The sequence below is a fragment of the Oryctolagus cuniculus genome, chromosome 5 (genome assembly GCF_051225735.1).
Source record: "Oryctolagus cuniculus isolate XC-2025 breed Fujian yellow rabbit chromosome 5, ASM5122573v1, whole genome shotgun sequence".
Taxonomy (NCBI): Eukaryota; Metazoa; Chordata; class Mammalia; order Lagomorpha; family Leporidae; genus Oryctolagus; species Oryctolagus cuniculus.
This window is the reverse complement of record NC_142871.1, coordinates 133,045,469-133,064,744: the sequence shown is the minus strand read 5'-3', so window position 1 is coordinate 133,064,744 and position 19,276 is coordinate 133,045,469. Positions and strand designations below refer to the sequence as shown.

Below are 19,276 nucleotides of genomic sequence, written 5' to 3'. Positions count from 1 at the left end.
GTGCTAATACAAAAGGAAGTCGGCTTTTCAAGATCTATACTGCCATCTGCTGGAAAATGATCGTCATAACTCTACCAAGCCCGCAATGCCCTGGGTAGGACTAGCACCTCCAGGGCTATGGTGCTCTTGAGCAGTGCACGCCTGTGTAGCTGTCCGGGTGGTCACCTGGAAATCGTCCTCCACTTCCTGAAAATTACTCTGATGTCACTACAATAACAGCAGACATGGGTGTGGCATCATGGAACTTGCATTTTTTCTGAAAATAGATGGGAGAGGTGCAAGGCGGCAGCTTCATTTCTCTGATCGTAGAATTGTAGGACACAGGATGCTGAGCTCAGGGGTCCCAGGCCTATAGGTCTTCCCCCATCCGGGGGCCGCGGAGTCTCTGCGAGGCATCAACAGAGCATGAAGCAGTATTGGCCATTATCTGTTTGAATGCACACAGATATGCTGGCTGGAGATTAAACCAGAAATTATTTTTTATGACTAAGATTCATTAAAAACTACCCACGAGGAAGGATGTCAGCGAAGACAAATCTGCAGGCTGGCCTGGAATGCAAGATCCGGAGAGGAAGGGGGCACATGCTGGGTGCAGCGGCAGGCTGGGGGCAGGCGCTGCAGGGGGCGCCATGCTCCCCTAGCCCCCGGGGGCCCGTGTGGATGTCCCCAAACACAGCCTCCGCGGGTAGCTTCGCGGGAGGCGCCTGCGCGTGTTTGCCCACAGCTCCGGTCTCCTGTCCTCTCCGTGAAGCCTGGGGTTGGGACAGCAGGAAGCAACTTCGGGGGCCCTGGCTCACACCGTGAGCTGTGTGGCTGAGTGTCAGGAGCTCTTTTTTTTTTTTTTTTTTTTTTTTTTTTTAATTTGAAAGTCAGAGTTACACAGAGAGAGGAGAGGCAGAGAGAGAGAGAGAGAGAGAGGGGTCTTCCATTCAATGGTTCACTCCCCAGTTGGCCGCAATGGCTGGAATTGAGCTGATCTGAAGCCAGGATCCAGGAGCTTCCTCCGGGTCATCCCACATGGATGCAGGGGCCCAAGGCCTTGGGCCATCTTCTACCGCTTTCCTAGGCCACAGCACAGAGCTGGATTGGAAGTGAAGCAGCCGGGTCTCGAACCGGATGCTGACACTTCTGGCCAGGGTGTTAACCTGCTGTGCCACAGGGCCAGCCCCGAGGCAGGGCTCTCAATCTGGACTTTGGCTCTCAGGACTCGTGATGTTCTGGGAGAAGAAAGAGAACGTAGGTTTCAGCCCCAGCCACACCCCACACCCGCTGCACCTCTGCCTGGGCTCACACGCCACCTCCTGCCCCTCCTTTCTCTGCAGCTGCAGCCCCTCCCCCAAAGGTCACACTCCATGCCCACCTCCTCCTGGAAGCCTCCCAGGATCACAGAGCCTTCTCATCTACCTCAGCCACACGTTATTTTGAGATAGATCCTCGCTATGTGTGTGTGATTTCAATTTCACGACAGCTGGAGCTGGGAGCCACGCAGCAGGAGCCGTGAAACCATAACCAAAAAAACGTGAGTGCACGTGGACCACAGAATCTACCAGATTCGACCTTTTCATTCCATTTCCACGGACTTTTTGAAGTTCCCCTGTAGTAGCCCATCCAATGTTCCGTGACATCCCAAAATGGGATACTGTACATAGATTTTGGAGACCAGAGTCAAATAAAGAAGTGCTAATTGTCATAAGGTACGTGTGAAGCCAGCGAGGGTTCAGACAGGAAAAGGGCCCTGGTGGCTTAGGGTTGTGTCTCAAGGCCTGCAGGGAGGTAGCGTTTGAGCTGGACTCTGAACTTTCTGACTCAGCCGGGGAGGGGCGAGGACAGTGGATCCCACTGGAAGCTGCCTACCAGTCGTGTCACACCCTCCCCTGTGCCACCGGCTCTCCCACCCTCTCTTACCAGCTGGCCCTCCGTGTGCGGGAAGTGGGCATAACTGTGTTGGCAGCAGTGGCCCCTGGAGCCCATGAGTCTGCAGCTGGCGTGGCTGTGGTTGCCAGCAAATTTGTTAGCCAAGCTCAAGGCAAACGGGTAGGGTTTCCCGACGAGGCTCCGAGCCGAGCCGGGGGAGGGGGCCTCCTGGCTGCGCAGGGTGGCCACCAGCGTCCTGAGAGAAGAATCTGGAAACTCATAAAAAACCATCTTGAGGCTAGGGTGCCGCCTGATCTGGAAGCAGAAATAAAGACGGCCCATCAGGGTTGCTGGCAGGGGCCCCACCCCCTGGGCACCCGCTGGTCCCCAGGATGGGCTCCGCTTGTTAGCAGAGGCCTCCCCCAGGGGCCTGAGCTGCTCTCTGTGGAGGGCTCAGCATAGAACAGCCCTGGGTGGGTTCTAGTTCCCCCCGAACGTGCCAGGTGGGCTTGTCCCCGGGGCAGCCCCACAGACGAGGCCCTGGCATGCTTAGTCTGCTTTTGTTAAGTGACCCTAGGAAGGGCACAGGTGGAGCTTACACACGGGGAGCCAGCACAGAGCCCCTACCTTGGAGTGACACTGCCCAAGGGCTAGGGAGCTGGGGTCTTTATGCAGGGGAGGGCGGTGGCCCAAGAGCTCTAGGGCCCCAGGCAAAAGGATGCAGGGGCTGGCGGGTGGGAGTTGGGCTGCACTGGTGAGCGGGCAGCACACCCCCTGCTGGCGGCTCTGGGTGTGTCTCGCCAAGGGGCAGGCAGCCTTCTCTGGCAGGCAGGGGAACACCTCCAGCCATCAGAGAGCTGAGGTGTGTGGCTGGCAGAGAGGAGGGAAGAGGAAAGGCCGGGCGGGACGGGGTGGGGCCAGGCCTAGGCTTCCAAGGAGGCGGGCTAAGCTGCAGTGGGGGATTTGGAGGGAAGGGGTCCTGGCTGGCTGCGGATGCCACCTGCGCATTACATCATTTGAAGCCAACATTTGCCTTATCTGCCACGTATCCAGCATTCTCTGTGCATGCACTAAGTAGGCCGTGAGTCCCCCTTTTGCCAAAGAGGAAGCTGAAGTTCAAGGAGGTGCAGCGGCCCCCAGAGAGGCAGATGTCTGAGCTCAGATGCGGGGTCTGGACAGATGAGGCCCTGGGCGGGGCTGGGCAGGAGGGGGCGCCACTCACCTGCTTCCCCAGCTGGCCATCCCACGCTTGGAGAAGGGCCACCAGCTCCCGGACCAGGAGCTCCTCTACGGCAGAGAAGACGGAGTTAAGGGACTGAGTGATGCCCCGGTCCACCCCCGCGACACCTGCTACAACCGCACAGGACGGCCTGCAGCCACACTCAGCTGCCTGTGGCAGATGGGGACCTCCGTGCCAGGACTGAGACGAGGAACAGCAGACCTGCCATGGCTACTGACACAGCAGAATGTGCCCGCCCCGCCCCCTGGGTTGGACTTGGCCAAGGTAGAAATATGTATGCTCCAGCATTCTGCACACCCTATGTGTGGGGCCTTCCTCCCTCTGCACACCCCCAGCCTGCCTGCCAGCACACCACTGCCCTGGAGACCAGGGCCAGCCAGGATGTCACTGGAAACCTTCAACACGCCAGTGGGGTGGCCAGCACACTGGTGATTTGCAACCCTTGAGCAAGCCACTGCCGCCCCATCCAGCGACAGCCCACGGAAGGCACAGGTGCGAGCTGCCCACGAAGGAGCCCCCACTCACAACTCTGCTCCCACAGCCCCCATCCAGAGGCCAGGCCCAGGGCCCCGCCCCTATTCTAGAGTCTTCTGGGGTACTGGCCAGCGGCCCTCCCAGCTGCCCCCTTGGAAATGTTCCCCGTCCACCCTGGGAAAGCACCCAGGAACTGTCCTAAGCAGAGCAGGCGGGACTCACTGGATCCATGCGTTTCGTCCAGCGGATGTCCCCCTTCGGCCTTGTGGCTTCCGGCCTGGGGAGCTGCTTCTGAGAAGCTAGCTGGAGCCCTTGCTGCAGGCGAGCGTGCCTGGAACTCGGGGTCTTCGGAATCTGATGAAAACAAAGGTTGGGTGAGTGTTTCGTGCTGGTCTCCAATGCACACGTGCAGAGCTGCGTCTGGGCCGGAGCAGCTGCTGTTGGGGGCACGGGCAGGAGAGGGCTCCAGGCTTACGGGCCCCACACAGAGGGGCCACGGTGCTCTCTTTTCTCCTCTTCAGAAATCTGGCTTTCGTCCAGCGCCCCCTCTGCCTCCCACAGCCCGAGAGTGGGGCAGTGAGAAAAGCAAGCAGGGGGCAATGGGTCCCACCAAGTAGCCCGTTCCCCCGTCCCTCCTCAATGCTTGCTGAGCCTGTCCGAGCCTCACTTCCTCCATCTGTCTAATGGGAGTCATGAGATGGACCTCACAGGGTTGTGAGCCGGTCAGATGTGACAACATGTGTCAAAGGGGCCCGGAGCCAAGTGTCAGGGGGACCGTGGACGCCAGTGGTTCTCACGCTTTGATGCAGTAGAAAAAGCAAGCAAACAAAAGCATCAGAGAGAGAGGCCCAGGTCTTGTCGGCTGCTTTAGTTTCCCTGCTAGCTTCCCAGGGGGTTCTCTCTAAAAAAAATATTTTTTTCATTCATTCATTCATTTGAAAAAATTACAGAGAGAAAGGGGAAGACAGAGAGCTCTTCCATCTGCTGTTCACTCAATGGCTGCAGCGGCCAGGGCTGGGCCAGACTGAAGCCAGGAGCAATCACCCAGGTGTCCCACGTGGATGCAGGGACCCAAGCACTTGGGCCAGTCTCTGCTGCTTTCCCAGACCATTAGCCGGGAGCTGACTCGGAAGTGGAGCAGCCGGGACTCAAACCAGCACCCGTGTGCTGGTTAGGCACCAGCTTAACCCACTGTGCCACAGCGCCTTCCCTCCAGGGGGTTCTGACAGGTGCGGGGATCTCACACCAGGTGTGTGGAGGGAGGGAGGAGGACGTGTGTGGGGAGCCCTGGGTCCTGCCTTCAGCAGAACCTTCTCTTCTCCCTCTCTCTCTCCTCTGCCTCGCTCTCCCCGCGCTGCCCACAGCTCAAGGCAGAAGTCAAGACTCAGCCACCCTGGGGCCACCCCTGCCCTGGAGGAAGCCTCCGTTACCATGGCAATGCCCTTCTCACCCTCCCCCCGCCTGCTCACCAAAGCTGCCGGACACGGAGGGCCGGTGGCCTCCAACACACAGGGGCAGAAAGCCGGGCCTCTTGGGCGGCCGGGGGTCCGGGCTGCTGGCAGCTGCGGCCCCTGCCCTCTTGGGCTCCTTGGAGCCATGCCTCTTCTGAGCGAAGGCCTTCTTGCGTGTGGACTTTTTCTCGTGAGATGTGCTCCTGCAGGGCGGGGCCTCTTGGACTTGAAACCGCTGTGGGGAGATGCGAGAGGCTGAGTCAGGGCCCCACCTGGAGGCTGCAGGTGAGCTGGGGGAAGAGAACACTTCGGGCTGGAGGGTGCGACCCAGAGAGGAGAGTGGCAGGTGCTCGGTGCCCGGGGGGGAAACCAGTGCAGCCTTCAGGGAGCTGGGATGGAGGCTGGCTCGGGCGGGGCACCGAGCAGAAGGGGGCAGGGGAGCTATTCTGCCAGGCAGGGAGGGGGCTCCTCACCTCTGCCCCCTGCCCCTCCACGTCTTGAAGGAGGGCAGTGATCTTCCGGATGAATTCCTCTACAAAAGACCAAAGAACTCGCTTAGTTGCAGCGCTTGGGAAAGCTTTGCAGCCGGCCGTCTTCGTGCGGAAGGACAAATCGCCTCCATGGGTGGGTCTCCCAGGCCGTGACCCCTGCCCTCCTGGGCGCTGAGGTCCTGCAGCTGGCTCTCTGGGAGCTGACTGGGGGCGGCCGCTAGGGGCGCCACTCCGGCTGTGCGATGAGCAACGTTAGCCTCCCGTTCACATTACAGGAAACCAAAGCCAGAGAAAAAGTGAGTTGCCCCAAGTTCGCACAGCTCCCAGTGGCCAGATGCAAACCCAGACCTCCAAGGTGGCCGCATGCAGCGAGCTCTGTGCGGCCAGCACCTTCACCAACGGCCTCGTGACTGGCTCAGCAAGGCCGGCGCCGTCACCAATGTTGCACGCCGTTTGAGGCTCAGGCTGAGACAGACGGGCGGGGAGGGGATGCTCTGGGCCCGTGTTGCTTCCCGCCCGAGGCTCTCAGGAGAAGGTGAGGACAGTGCAGGAGCCAGGCATGCAGTTTCGGGGGCGGGGGAGGCTCTGAGCAGAGGAGGGCGGTACTGACTGGATTCTGAGGCTCTGTCCAGCTGCAGCGCCGCTTCGGGTCCCTGAAGTCCTGCCGGGGTGGGAAGCGCAGACGGGCTCGGACTTCCGCCACCTGCAGGCTGTGCCTCGGGTTCTTGCAGGCCTGAGAAGCAAAATGAGACCGCCGGTGGTGTCGGGGTCAGACTGCAGCGGGGGCCTGGCTGAGCTACCCGGGAGCCGGGGCGGGGCGACCTACCGGCCCACAAGCTCCCAGTGCATTCGCGCTCCTGTAGAACCAGCTCTGGGAAACTTGCTGCCCTCTCCTCCCTCCCCAGGCACCCCCAGTCTTCACTATTTTGGCTTTGTCCACAAGGTGAAGAGCAGGTGCCTGATTCTGTGGCTTCAAGTAGGATTATGGCCAGAGTCCTCTGCAGGACATCTGTCCCCAGGTGGCATGAGCCCTGCCACTGGGGACAGACTCTGGTCCCCTCTTTCGCCCAGCCAGGAAGGCCTGTTATTGTCCCTCCTGACACCCTGGAAGAAGCAGGTGGATCCTGTCTCCCTGTGGCCGGATACTGATGAGCCACGTGACCTTGGACACATCAGCCTCAGTCTCCCCACATGTAAGATGGGGTGATAATTGGACTTTCTGAGATGGTTGTGAGAACTGGTTGAGATACAGATATGCAGTGGGAAATGTCTTCTTTCACAGGCAGGGAAACTGAGGCACGGAGATAGGGAGGAAGTGGGACGTGCAGCTGGGATCCAGGTCCTAGCTTCTTCCTGCACACAATGCCCCCCCCACCAGGGGTCAAAGGTGAGTCTGTGGGGGGGTGAGAGGTGGGACTTATCCAGGCTGTCAGGATCACAGAGGGGCTGTGCTTGGAGGAGCCCTGCTGGCCATCATCCTCTCCTTCCCCTCCCCTCCCCATGCAGCTCAGGGCCCCCTGCAAAAGTCAGAACGGGAATGGCCACCCTTCTGGGGGCCAGTTCCAGCCCTGGGGATGTTGCTATGGCCACCGCGAGCCTGCTCACCTGGGCTGCCAGACACCGAGGGCCGGTGGCCACCAACGCACAGGAGCAGAAAGCTGGGCCTCTTGGGCGGCCGGGCGTCTGAGCTGGAGCCGTCTGCAGGCCCCGCCGCCCTGGGCGCCTCGGAGCTGGGCTTCCTGGGAGAGAAAGTGCTCTTGAGGCTGGACTTCTGCTTCCTGAGAGCGCGGGCCTGGGGGAGAGGAGAGAACCTGAGTCAGGCCCCTCACCTGGGAAAAACCCGAGGAGCGGCCAGGGCTGCAGGGCGGCCCCAGGCTGGGGCGGGGTGAGCTGGGCTTGAAGGACAGGACAGGAGGGGCCGGAAGCGGGGCGCGGAGGAGGCAGGGAGCCGCGGGGGTCCCCCCGCACCCCGCCCTCACCTCCTCTTCCAACTGGTCTCCCACTCTTCTGAGCAGCCGCACGATCATCTGGATCACCGCCTCCTCTGTAAGACAGCACACGCCCGTCACCCTTCCAAAGGATGGCCTCGGCCTGCACCTGCGGCGGCTCCCAAGGCCATGGGAAGCGGGGACAGCATGGCTCCCGGGGGCCGGTCCTTTCAAGAGCAGATTGGGAGACCCTCAGCGAAAGTGGAACGTTTGATGCAGGCACTAGCAGGCCAACCATGCCGGCACTCAGCTTGAGCCTGCTACTTCGTCACACTCCGCAGATGCCTTTTGGCAAGCTGTGTGACCTTAGGTAAGTCTGTCAGCCTCTCTGGGCCTTTATCTCTTTCCCTTCTGAAAGGAGGCTCATCATCCCTGTCCTGGCACCATCAGCAGGCTGCCAGGGGCCGGGCCTGGCAACACGTAGCAAGGCCAGTGCTGACTGCCCAACCTGCACATTTCCAGTGGGGACATGGTGGGTACCCGGCCTAGCTCAGGTGGAGGACACAGGGACATCAGCAGACGGGGCACAGAGAGCGCGGCTGTGCCACCTCCACCGCGTTGCCAAGCCTTCGAGCAGAGGCCACGAACCATGGAACAGGGTCCTTTCATGCCCTGGCCGACCCGCTCCGGGGCTGCTGCCCACTGTCCTCTGGCACTGCGAGCATTTGTGCTTACACCGGGAGAGGCAAACACGGTTCCCAAAGACCCCCAGGCTGTCCGCAGCGTTCTCTGCACCCTCACTGCCCTCCTTCAGCTCCCTCTCACTTGTGCGTGCTGTCTGGCTTATTACAAAATGGTTCTATGATTTTTTTAAAAAAGATTTATTTTATTTGAAAGTCAGAGTTACACAGAGAGAGAGGCAGAGAGAGAGAGAGAGAGGTCTTCCATCCACTGGTTCACTCCCCAGATGGCTGCAATGGCCAGAGCTGGGCTGATCTGAAGCCAGGAGCCAGGAGCTTCTTCCGGGTCTCCCATGCAGGTACAGGGGCCCAAGGACTTAGGCCATCCTCCACTGCCTTCCCAGGCTGTAACAAAGAGCTGGATTGGAAGTGGAGCAGCCAGGTCTCAAACCGGCGCCCATATGGGATGCTGGCACAGCAGGGGCTAGGGCATTTACCCACTGCGCCACAGTGCCGGCCCCAGTTCTATGATTAAAACGATACCCATACAAGGGATTTCATAAAGCTCATGGAAAAAAACGGAATTAAAAGTTCATTTTGGCCGGCGCCGCAGGCTAATCCTCCGCCTAGCGGCACCAGCACACCAGGTTCTAGTCCCGGTCGGGGCACCAGATTCTGTCCCGGTTGCCCCTCTTCCAGGCCAGCTCTCTGCTACGGCCCGGGAGTGCAGTGGAGGATGGCCCAGGTGCTTGGGCCCTGCACCCCATGGGAGACCAGGAGAAGCACCTGGCTCCTGCCTTTGGATCAGCACAGTGCGCCGGCAGCGGTGGCCATTGGAGGATTGGAGGGTGAACCAACGGCAAAAGGAAGACCTTTCTCTCTGTCTCTCTCACTGTCCACTCTGCCTGTCAAAAAAAAAAAAAAATAGTTCATTTTAGGGCTGCCGTTATGGCGTAGTGGGTAAAGCCGCCACCTGCGGTGCTGGCATCCCATATGGGTCCAAGTTCATGTCCTGGCTGCTCCACTTCTGATCCAGCTCCCTGCTAATGGCCTGGGAAAGCAGCAGAGGATGACCCAAGTGCTTGGGCCCCTGTACCCACGTGGGAGTCCAGGAAGAAGTTCCTGGCTCAGACCGGCTTAGAAGACTAAACTGAAAAGTCTCATTGGGCCTGCGCTGTGGCGCTGTGGGTTAAAGCCCTGGTCTGAAGTGCTGGCATCCCATATGGGCGCCAGTTCTAGTCCCAGCTGCTCCTCTTCCAATCCAGCTCTCTGGTATGGCCTGGGATAGCAGTAGAAGATGGCCCAAGTCCTTGGGCCCCTGCACCCGTGTGGGAGACCCAGAAGAAGCTCCTGGCTCCTGGCTTCAAATTGGCACAGCTCCAGCGGCCATCTGGGGAGTGAACCATCAGATGGAAGGCCTCTCTCTCTCTCTGGTTCTACCTCTCTCTGTAACTCTTTCAAGTAAATAAAATAAATCTTAAAAAAAAAAAAAAAAAAAAAAAAAGTCCCGTTACTACCTAAGGCAGAAGCATCTGCCAGCAGTCTTTCCAAACCGAGAGACTCCCTCCTGGGAAACCCTAAAATAAGTCAGCGTGGCCACAGCACGGGGAGAGGCGAGAGGGACCAGCGGCCCGGGCTCAGCGACCATTCTGAGTGATCGGCTCATCCCAGCACTGCCCTGGCCGCAGGGACAAGGACTCACGGTCGGGCTTCGTGAGCGCCTCTTCTTGCCGGTGATCTGTGGCTTGGGGACAGACGTCTGCGGCTCCAGCACCTTCCCCTTCGGTGAGCAAGGACTGATGGAGTTGGTCATCTTCCCCACCTGGAACCCAGAGGACAGCAGGTGGCGGTGTGCGCGGGGCGGGGACATGCTCCTGGACTGTTCATCTCCGGGAGCGCAGAACCCCAGCACCCCGGGGGCATGGCCAAAGCTGGCATTTGAAAAGCAGCAGCCCCCGCTCAGGCATCCTTCTCACTGCCCCTCTCCCTAGTCCTGGAGCTTCCTGAGCTCGCCTCAGGGAAGCTCCATCTTCCTGCAGCTGCGGTGGGATTTCAGCTCCAGGGCCCAGGAGTCAGGCCAGGGAGGCACCCTGGGGACCGGCTGTCTCACTGGGGGGGTCAGCCACTTTCTCAAGGTCACACAGCAAGTTCACTCCTGATGGAGCCAACTCTAGGACCAGGGTCTGCAGCCAGCTGGGTGATGGCGTTCTCCTCTCTCCCCCTTCCCATTTCTCCTGGGTCTGTTGCTGGCCCCAGGCCACACAGCTGGAGAAGGGAGGCCCTGCCAGCCATCAGCCCTGGTGCTGAAAATGTCACAGCAGTGCTGTCCCCAGCAGTCCCCCTTTCCCTGTCCCCCCTGGTGCTGGGCAGGGTGGTGGAGCCGCCAGGCGCAGTATGCTCACCTCCGTGAGCCGGGCTCAGCCTGGGCCGCCCTGCCTGTTGGTCTCCAGCCTCCATGTCTTGAGTCCCGTTGGTTTCCTCAGGGCTGGGTTTCTTAGAGCCAGATTTCCTGCGGCTGGCCTTCGTGTCCTGGACTTTCTTCCTGCAGGCTGGTTCCCCTGCAGCCTCTGGGGGCTCTGAGGCCTGGGGGAAGCCCTCCTTCCCTCTTGGCCTCCTGCTGGCCTTTTCTTTGGGCTCCTCGGACGCCCTCAGCAGGAAGCTCAGGAGTGTCTTTAATCATCTCGGCTGGGCCCACCACCTCGGGGCCTTGTCTCTCTTGGCGTCTTGTGGGGGCCTCTGCTCTCCCATGTCTTCCGGAGGCAGGGCTGCTGACCCCACAGACAGAGCCGGGCTCTCAGGACCCCTGGCGCCATCGCTGGCCGTCCGGCGGAGCGCCCTCCTGGGCGAGGCGGCCAGGGAGAGGTTCCCTGATGTGCAGCCCCTCGGCGGGGCCTTCGGCCTGTCCAGAGACCGGGTTCTCCTGGCTGCCGGGGGCTTCCTCGGGCCCCTCTGGTTCTCCATGGGCTGCAACAAAAGCAAAGAGCCGCTTCAGGAGAGGCCCACTGGACACGGGCGTGGGGCCCTCCCGGAAGGGGGTGTCCCCGTCCCCGCTCTCGGTGGGGGAGATGGGACCACGGGGAGACAGTGCCCCCATCTCACAGAGACTTGGCAGCCCCTCCTGGGATGCCAGCAGGACGCCAGCCCCGGCCACGCCTGGGTTCAGTCCTCAGACACTGATGCGGACTGGGGCCCCCAGAACTGCACGGTGCCTCTTTCCTGTTGCTCTGAGGCGCCGAGTGTGTGCGATTCTGTGCCCGCGCAGCCTCGGGAAACAGACCCCTTCCCCGCCCTGGGGAGCTCTGGCACCTCTGCGGGCTCACGTCCTCATCGGAAACGTGCCCCACCCCTGTCCTGTGCGTCTCCCGGGCTGCCGGGGGCATTTTACGGCTGGGCTCGGGCCACGCCAGCTCTGCACCTGCAACTGAAAACCTGCCATCTGCCCTGACTCTGTTCTCTCCCTTCCACGGCTGAGCCAGCCGTAGGGCTTCCCGCCTCACTCCAATGCCCGTCTCCAGCTGTGCTCACCTGGGCGATCACACTGGCTCCTGCGGGGTCTCCCTCCTCTCCTCTTGCCCTCCTCCCAGGAGCCCCTCCCTCCAGCAGCCCCAGGGGCTCCCTCCCTTCTGGGAGCTCCTGCACTGGCCATGGCCCCCTGGGCCATCACCTCCCCCTCCCCTCTCCCTTAGCCACCCCACCATGCCTGCTTGCTGTCGCTCAGTCCCGCTCCACCTCCTGGCCTTTCTTCTGGCCAGTCCCTCTTTCTAGAACGTTCTTCTCTCAGAAGCCAAGGATATGTTCAATTGTCTCCTGCTCCTGGAGGCCCTCCCTGGCCACTGCCTCTGAGCGCTCCCTCTGCCCGCCCCCCACCTGCCGCGGTGCGAGATGGGGCACTGAAGCCCCCCTGCCTTTGGTCCGTTCTGCCAGGTCTTGCATCCTCAGCGCCCACAACAACGTCCCCGGCAGACTCCTTGCTCCATGAACAGGTACATGTGTAACGCTGAAGCGTTCAGTAACCCGTGCGACCCACTGTGCGTCCGGGCTGGGCCCATGTGAGAGGCCCTTCTGCTCCCCACGAGGAGCCAAGCGGCTTCCAGGGGAACCGGGGAGAGAACCGCCTGTTCCGGCGGCGTCTCCTGCAGGCCTGGGTGTGGGCGGCGCCCTGGGGTGCGTGTCTTTTGTCCCCCAGGCTGCTCAGAAACCTTTGCTCCTTAATGGGCCATAAAAGAAAAACAGGATGTGGGTTAGAATCCCTAACCTGTGCTCCCAGGCAGCCGTGCAGTTAGGCCAGGGGGTCATCTACGCTGATTCCCCACTGTGGTTTTTCCTGTGTTGATGAAGGTGATTTAGTGGTAGGGGCCGTAAATGTTTTTACGTCATATCCCCTGCCTGTGCGAGGTGATTCATCTACTCTGAAATGTACCCCCTTGTTATGTCCAGCACAGAGGTGTGAAGCGGGCTTCCCATATGAACCCTGGCTTGAATCCTGGCCGTACCACTTCCCATCCAGCTCTCTGCTCATGTACCTGGGGAGGCAGCAGAAGGTGGCCCAACTGCTTGGACCACTGCTACCCTCAGGGAGACCTGGAGGATGCTCCTGGCTTCTGGCAGATGGAAGACCTCTCTCTATATATTTCTGCCTTTCAAATAAATAAATATTTTTTTAGAAAAGCTGCCATCACTATGGAGATGGTTTGCAGCATGGCTGATGGCCGCAGTGTCCCCTGCCCCATTCCAGGAACACCTGTGCCTCCTAATCCGAGCATCATGCAGCTGCACCAGAAAATGCTCTTCCTTCTTTGTGTTTTTTCCAGAAAACGGACTGATTTGCCCACCGCCTCCCTCGAAGAACCCAGATCCTCGGCCCAGAGGAAGGCGAAGGCCATTGCAGCTCCATTGCTCACCCTGAAGGTGCCCTGTCCGATTCCCCTTCCTGCTGTGACCAGCGCAGCCCAGCTCCGCCCACCTCTCTGAATGCCCCACCCCCTAGCTGCCCTCATGGAAGCCAGGAGAAGCACCGGTTTCCATAGCAACACCTCCCCGTGCACACAAGCCACAGCGACGTCTTCCTAGGCTTTCTGAACGACCATTTCCAGAATTCATCAAAGCAAGGCTTTCCTTTCCTTTCCTTGTTGTCTGTCTGTGCCTCACGGGGACTCCCTCCTGTTGGAAACAGTCCCCCACCACCACCTGGGCTGATACACCTAGGCAGCAGCACAGCCTCACTGCCTGGGCTCCCAGCTGCTCTCGGGAAATTGTGGATGGCCTTGACAGAGAGTGGTTTTCAGAGCAAAGTCCACACTGGCTCAGAAACACCCCAGGGACTTCTGATAAGACAGGGCAAGTCCCATCAGCAGTCAGCAGAGAGAAAGCTGACCCCGAGCAGGAAGCCGGCCTGTTTTCCTTGTCACGCAGCTGTTTGGTTTGCTTCTGAATTGCACGTTGACCTCATCCCTGTACTGGTTTCTAATGGGTGCACCTGGCTGGGTTCCCCTCTCTGACCTCACAGAGATCCTTCACCGCGCCCCTCCCAGCCCTGTCCCTCATTCAGTAAATATAACAGCCGGCTGGCTACACACCCACCAGCTGCGCCAAGGGACCGTGCGTGTGGCACTCATGTGTGGACCCACAGCCCACACCCAGCCGTGTGTGCACAGTCTCAGAAACCCAGGGCTGGGGCCGGCATTGTGGTGCAGCAGGTAAAGCCACTGCCTGCAAAGCCACTGCCTGCAAAGTCGGCATCCCATACAGGTGCCGGTTTGTGTCCTGGCTGCTCCACTTCCCATCCAGCTCCCTGCTAATGGCCTGGGAAAGCAGTGGAAGATGGCCCAAGTGCTTGGGGCCCTGCACCCACGAGGGAGACCTGGAAGAAGCTCCTGGCTTCCTCCTGGTCCAACCCCAGCCATTGTAGCCATCTGGGGAGTGAACCAACAGAAGGAAAACTCTCTCTCTCTCTCTCTCTTACACACACACACACACACACACATCTCCATCATTCTTTCAAAAAAAAAATCTTAAAAAGGAAAGAAGCCCAGAGTTTCTCCCCCAAATCAATGGGTGACCGCCACCACCTTTCTGCTTGCCACTTGCCCCCCTGTCCGTGTTCTGTTCTGTGACAGCAGATCCAGGTCTTGTGGCTCTTCACTGCGGCCTGCGCCTGGGAGGCCTTCAGCATCTGTGGAATGTGTAAGCGATACACAGACACAGAGCAGCCCAACTCCGCGAGCCCTTTCCTCTCCATTGACTCACTGAAACTTTGCTGTGAGACAAGAGGCCCTAAGCTATACAAGACTCCCCCAAGGTCCCACAGAAAGCCAGCAAAGGGTTGGGACTGGAATCCACCTATCTAAGATTTTAAGCCTATCTTTTTGCTCCTACCCCAATTAGCTTCCTGTAAACGCAGACACGTGCACACAGGTGAGCAAATCTGCTGTCTCATGCCACCCGAGAGAGCCACACCCACACACCCACTGTGACCTGTGGCTGTGGAACCACACGTGCACACACGCGCACATGAATGCAGGGTGAGGCTCCCCGATCCCTGGGCAGGAAGCCAGGTGGAGGGCCAAGGGCTGTGCCCTGAGCTCAGGTTCTACTTCTCACGGCCACACTCAGGAGCCCGGGGGGACAGCTGTACCACTTGGAGTAGAACCAGACTCCTGTCCTGGTGTGGCTCCGTCCATAGCCCTCGCTTCCTTGCATACCGGGCTGGCCTGGGGGACAAGTGGTCACCTCCGCCCTCAACGCTGGACCCCTTCTGCTCCTGCACCTCCTACGAGAACATTGTATTCCAGCAGGCAGCCGTACGACATCTGTTGCATCATTTGCAACAGGGGGAATTCGCCCCCTTCCCAGGTAGAGCATGCCACTGTGGCCAGCCTGGACTTTAAGGAAAATCCACCTCGGGCTGAGACAAAGTCGGCAGTGGTCCCCTCATCGTTACTCCTCCCTGCTCCAGCCCAACACCTGGTTGCCTAGGACTCTTGGCGGCTCCTAAACCAGGTTGCTTCTAGACCCATCACCCTCCCCTACCCCCAAGCCCTCATCTGAGAGCAATGGAGTCTCCATGAGATCTGCTGTCTTTAGACTGCTTCCAAGGACCTTAACCACCCCAGAACCTAATCCTCCCTCTAGCTGGATGATTCCTTTGCTACGCACCGCCACCCAAAGCCTGCGACAGAATCCCTACAACAGCCCACGGGAAACCCACAGGAGCCACGTGGAATGCTGTCCCCATTCTGCAGCTGAACAAACTAAGGCCCGAGGAAGTGAAGTGTCTTGCTCACGGCGGGGGGGGGGGGGGGGGAGTTGGGGGGGGTTGGGCAGCTGATGGGCCAGGCTGGGATTTGGTTCAGAGCTTTCAAGGACAAGCTACTCTGGGGTTCTCTGAGCGACCCCTGTTTGAGATCACATCCATGAACTCTGCTCCGTCTTTCTAGAAAAAAAGCAAACTGAGGCTTGGGGGTGGGGGGCCCAGCAAGCTGGCAGCAGAATTGGAATGGGATTCAGAGCCCGACCCCTTCCTTCTAGAACAGCAGCGAACCCACTCACAGCCCATCCCCAGAGAAGCAGGCGTTGTTCAGCCAACCTTAGATAACAGAAGCCGCTCAGGTCCTCGATGCTGGGGGCTGGGGCCTCTAGACCAGGGCCCTCTGTGTCAGGCAATGCTCCTTGTCGGCTGCAAGTGGTGTCCGGCGCGGGCTCGGGAGCAGCTCTTGCCGGGAGAAGGTGCTGGTGATTTTCAGAGAAGACGCTCTGGCCGTATATATCCTAGCTCCCAGGAGCTGAGGTCACAGGCAACCAATCCTGGGAGCCAGGGGCCAGCCCGGCCGCCTCCACCTGTCGCCGCCCAGCCCAGGGCTGCCTCCCGCTTCTCTGGGGACGAGAGGCTGAGCTCAGCTACCCTGGAAAACAGCAGTTTCACTCCACGACTTCCTTATTGTCCCCAGGCCCCAGAAAGCAAGCAAAGCTCAGACAACAACCTCGTGCCTGGCTGGGGAAGGCCCAGCCTGTGGTATTGAAACCCGGGTGGGGGCGGGGAGCCAGGGCTGCCTCCTCACCGCCACACCCTCCCTCAGTTCTCCCTGAACATCAGCGGGGACGGATGGATCTAGAAAGAAAGGTTGTTGGTGGAAAAATACATTTCATGACCTGAAGACAAAACCTGGAAGGGCTGATAAGGATCCTGCCACCCCTGGATAGGGTGGCTGTGAATCTTGGGCAACCACTATACGTTTTTGTTTTGTTTTGTTTTTTAAAGGTTTTGTTTATTTATTTGAGAGGTAGAGTTACAGTGAGAGGAAGAGGAGGCCGAGAGAGAGGTCTTCCATCTGCTGGTTCACTCCCTAGATGGACACCATGGCCAGAGCTGCGCCGATCCAAAGCCAGGAGCCAGGAGTTTCCTCTGGGTCTCCCACACAGGTACAGGGGCCCAAGGACTTGGGCCATCTTCTACTGCTTTCCCAGGCCACAGCAGAGAGCTGGATCAGAAGAGGAGCAGCCGGGACCAACTGGCGCCCATATGGGATGCTGATGCTTCAGGCCAGGGCGTTAACCCGCTGCGCCACAGCGCTGGGCCTGATTTTGTTTTATAGAGAGCACTTGCATGTTTATAATCAGAAAAGGAACATGGGCTTTACCTAAATGAAAGCAAAAAATAGTTAGACATCTCATTTTGGTGATTGACAGGGAAGGCATTGCAAAATAAATATGGTAGCCCTGCGGTCGGGAGCTGCCCGTACCTGGGACCCTCTGCTGGCTGTGTGACCTCAGGCAGGGGCCACAGAGTCTCTGAACGTTCTCACTTACCAAACCAGCAGTCACGTTGGAGATCACGTGCCATCACGCTTGTAAGGAGAAGAAACTGTGCTGAGTGCCAGACACTTTTCTGTGCGCTCCCAGCACTTGGCAAATCCGCACCAGCAGGTGATGGTTCTATGGCGTGGAGCAGAGTTATCCAAGCTTCACTCACTCCGCCACCCAGCAGCCTTGGGATCCAGCTCTGGGCAAAGCGCTGTCTCAGCAATGCATTTAGGGAAGGCCTTAGCCCAAGGGTGACCCGGGCTTCGGCCTTGGGTTAGGTAATCTTATGCTGGTGAGCCAAGCCCTCCTCCCGTTCTCTCGAATCCTGTGTGTTCGTGTGAGGTTCTCTTTCTTATTCAGAGGGGAAGAAACCTGGCCTAGTTCTGCCTTGGTGGAGTCCACAGGGCGGTGAGAAGAGAGAAAGGCACAGAAATATCACCCAGGCAAGGAAGGGAAGGGTCACTGCTTCATGGCAGGAGAATGGCAAGTGCCAGAAACAGACACACTCAACACCCCTGCCCGGGCCAGGCTCATCAAAACTTTCATGCAAAATGCAGATTATTATTAAAAAAAAAACTTTTTGCACCTAAATAAACTTCTCTTTGAATCCTATTTCCCATTATCCTCATACTCTTAAACATGGCTGGCACAGCTGACTTTATGTCGTGAGTGTTTTTCACATACAGTAACAAAACAAATGAACAAAAAAAACAGACAGAGGGCGGTGAGAGCGAGCCGGGGGGTGGGGTGGGGAGAATTGTGCAGGCGCCTGCCCTCTGAGCCAGAGTTGCCTGCCTAGCCTCCTGCAGGACCGAGAGGCTGCCCTGAGCTTTCTCTGCCTCCTCGCACAGGGGCAGTCCAGCTCTGTCCTCGGTGCCTGGGATCTGGGAACAGACTGTGGCAGCTGCCAGCCGAGGGGGTCGGAGCCAGCTACACCACATGTGAAGTGGAAGTGAGGGATCCCTTGTGTTGAGAGTTTCAAGACGGGGCTGGCGCTGAGGCTCAGCAGGTTAAAGCCGCCGCCTGCAGTGCCTGCATCCCATAGGGGCGCCAGTTCAAGGCCTGGCTGCTCCACTTCCGATCCAGCTCTCTGCTATGGCCTGGGAAAGCAGTAGAAGATGGCCCAAGCCCTTGGGCCCCTGAACCTGTGTGGGAGACCCAGAAGAAGCTCCTGGCTCCTGGCTTTGGATCAGCGCAGCTCCAGCTGTTGTGGCCAACTGGGGAGTGAACCAGCGGATGGAAGACCTCTCTTGCTCGCTCTCTCTCTCTCTGCCTCTCCTCCTCTCTCTGTGTAACTCTGACTTTCAAATAAATAAATAAGTAAGTCTTAAAAGAAAAGTTTCAAGACAGACACCATGGAGCGTAAAGCCAAGCCCCGGGCACTTGTGCAGGTCGCACACTGCGAAGGGGATTCTGGGGATTCAGGGGACAGCACCCCATTGAGTGCCGTGAGGAGGGACGGCAGGAGACTGAGAGAGCGTTTCGTTTCTTTAAGTGTGCCATACAGAACAGAGCCCACGTCACAGGCGCACAGCCCCGTGAACGTCACAGATGCAGCAGCACCCTTGTAACCACCCCCAGACAAAGCTTTCTCGGCACCCCAGAGTCCCCCGTGTGCCCCCCACGGCTACCACTGTCCTAATGTTCTAGGTGTATATATCTATTTGAAAGGCAGAGTGACAGAGAGAGAGACACTCAGACAGACGGAGATCTTCCATCCACTGTTTCCCTCCCAAAATGTCCCCAGCAGCCGGGCAAGACCAGGCCAGAGCCGGGAGCCAGGAGTTCCATCCGGGTCCCCCACATGAGCAGCAGGGACTCAAGTACTCACTGCCTCCCAGGGCGTGCATTAGCAGGAAACTGGGTCCCAATCAGAGACAAGATTGATCCAGGGCACTCTGATAGGGGATGCCTGTGGGATCTGGGGACAGACTGGTTTATCTTGCTGCACCACAGTGCCCTCCCCCCCAGCTCCCACCCCCGCCAGCTGAGCTGCACGCTGCCTTTTTTTTTTTTTTTTTTTTTTTTTTTTTGACAGGCAGAGTTAGACAGTGAGAGAGAGACAGAGAGAAAGGTCTTCCCTCCGTTGGTTCACCCCCCAAATGTCCACCACGGCCTGTGTGCTGCACCGATCCGAAGCCAGGAGCCAGGTGCTTCTTCTTGGTCTCCCATGTGGGCGCAGGGCCCAAGGACTTGAGCCATCCTCCACTGCCTTCCCAGGCCACAGCAGAGAGCTAGCCTGGAAGAGGAGCAACCGGGACAGAATCCAGCACCCCAACCAGGATTAGAACCTGCGGTGCCGGCGCCAGAGGCGGAGGGTTAGCCTAGTGAGCCGCAGTGCCAGCCACACTCTGCTTAT

At 59.0% G+C, this 19,276-nt stretch overlaps 1 protein-coding gene across 1 annotated transcript; it reads right to left on the bottom strand.

Annotated features, from left to right (window-relative positions):
• Positions 1-830: 830 nt before the first annotated feature.
• On the bottom strand, positions 831-12,210 carry BNIP5 (BCL2 interacting protein 5). Its single transcript, XM_089334011.1, is given in 12 exon segments — positions 831-1,217; positions 1,906-2,169; positions 3,077-3,141; positions 3,791-3,922; positions 5,038-5,254; positions 5,493-5,551; positions 6,121-6,243; positions 7,116-7,302; positions 7,490-7,554; positions 9,821-9,940; positions 10,521-11,082; positions 11,986-12,210. Coding segments are annotated over 12 exon segments (1,896 nt in total). The 5' UTR covers positions 12,052-12,210; the 3' UTR covers positions 831-1,181.
• Between the last annotated feature and the right edge of the window lie 7,066 nt (positions 12,211-19,276).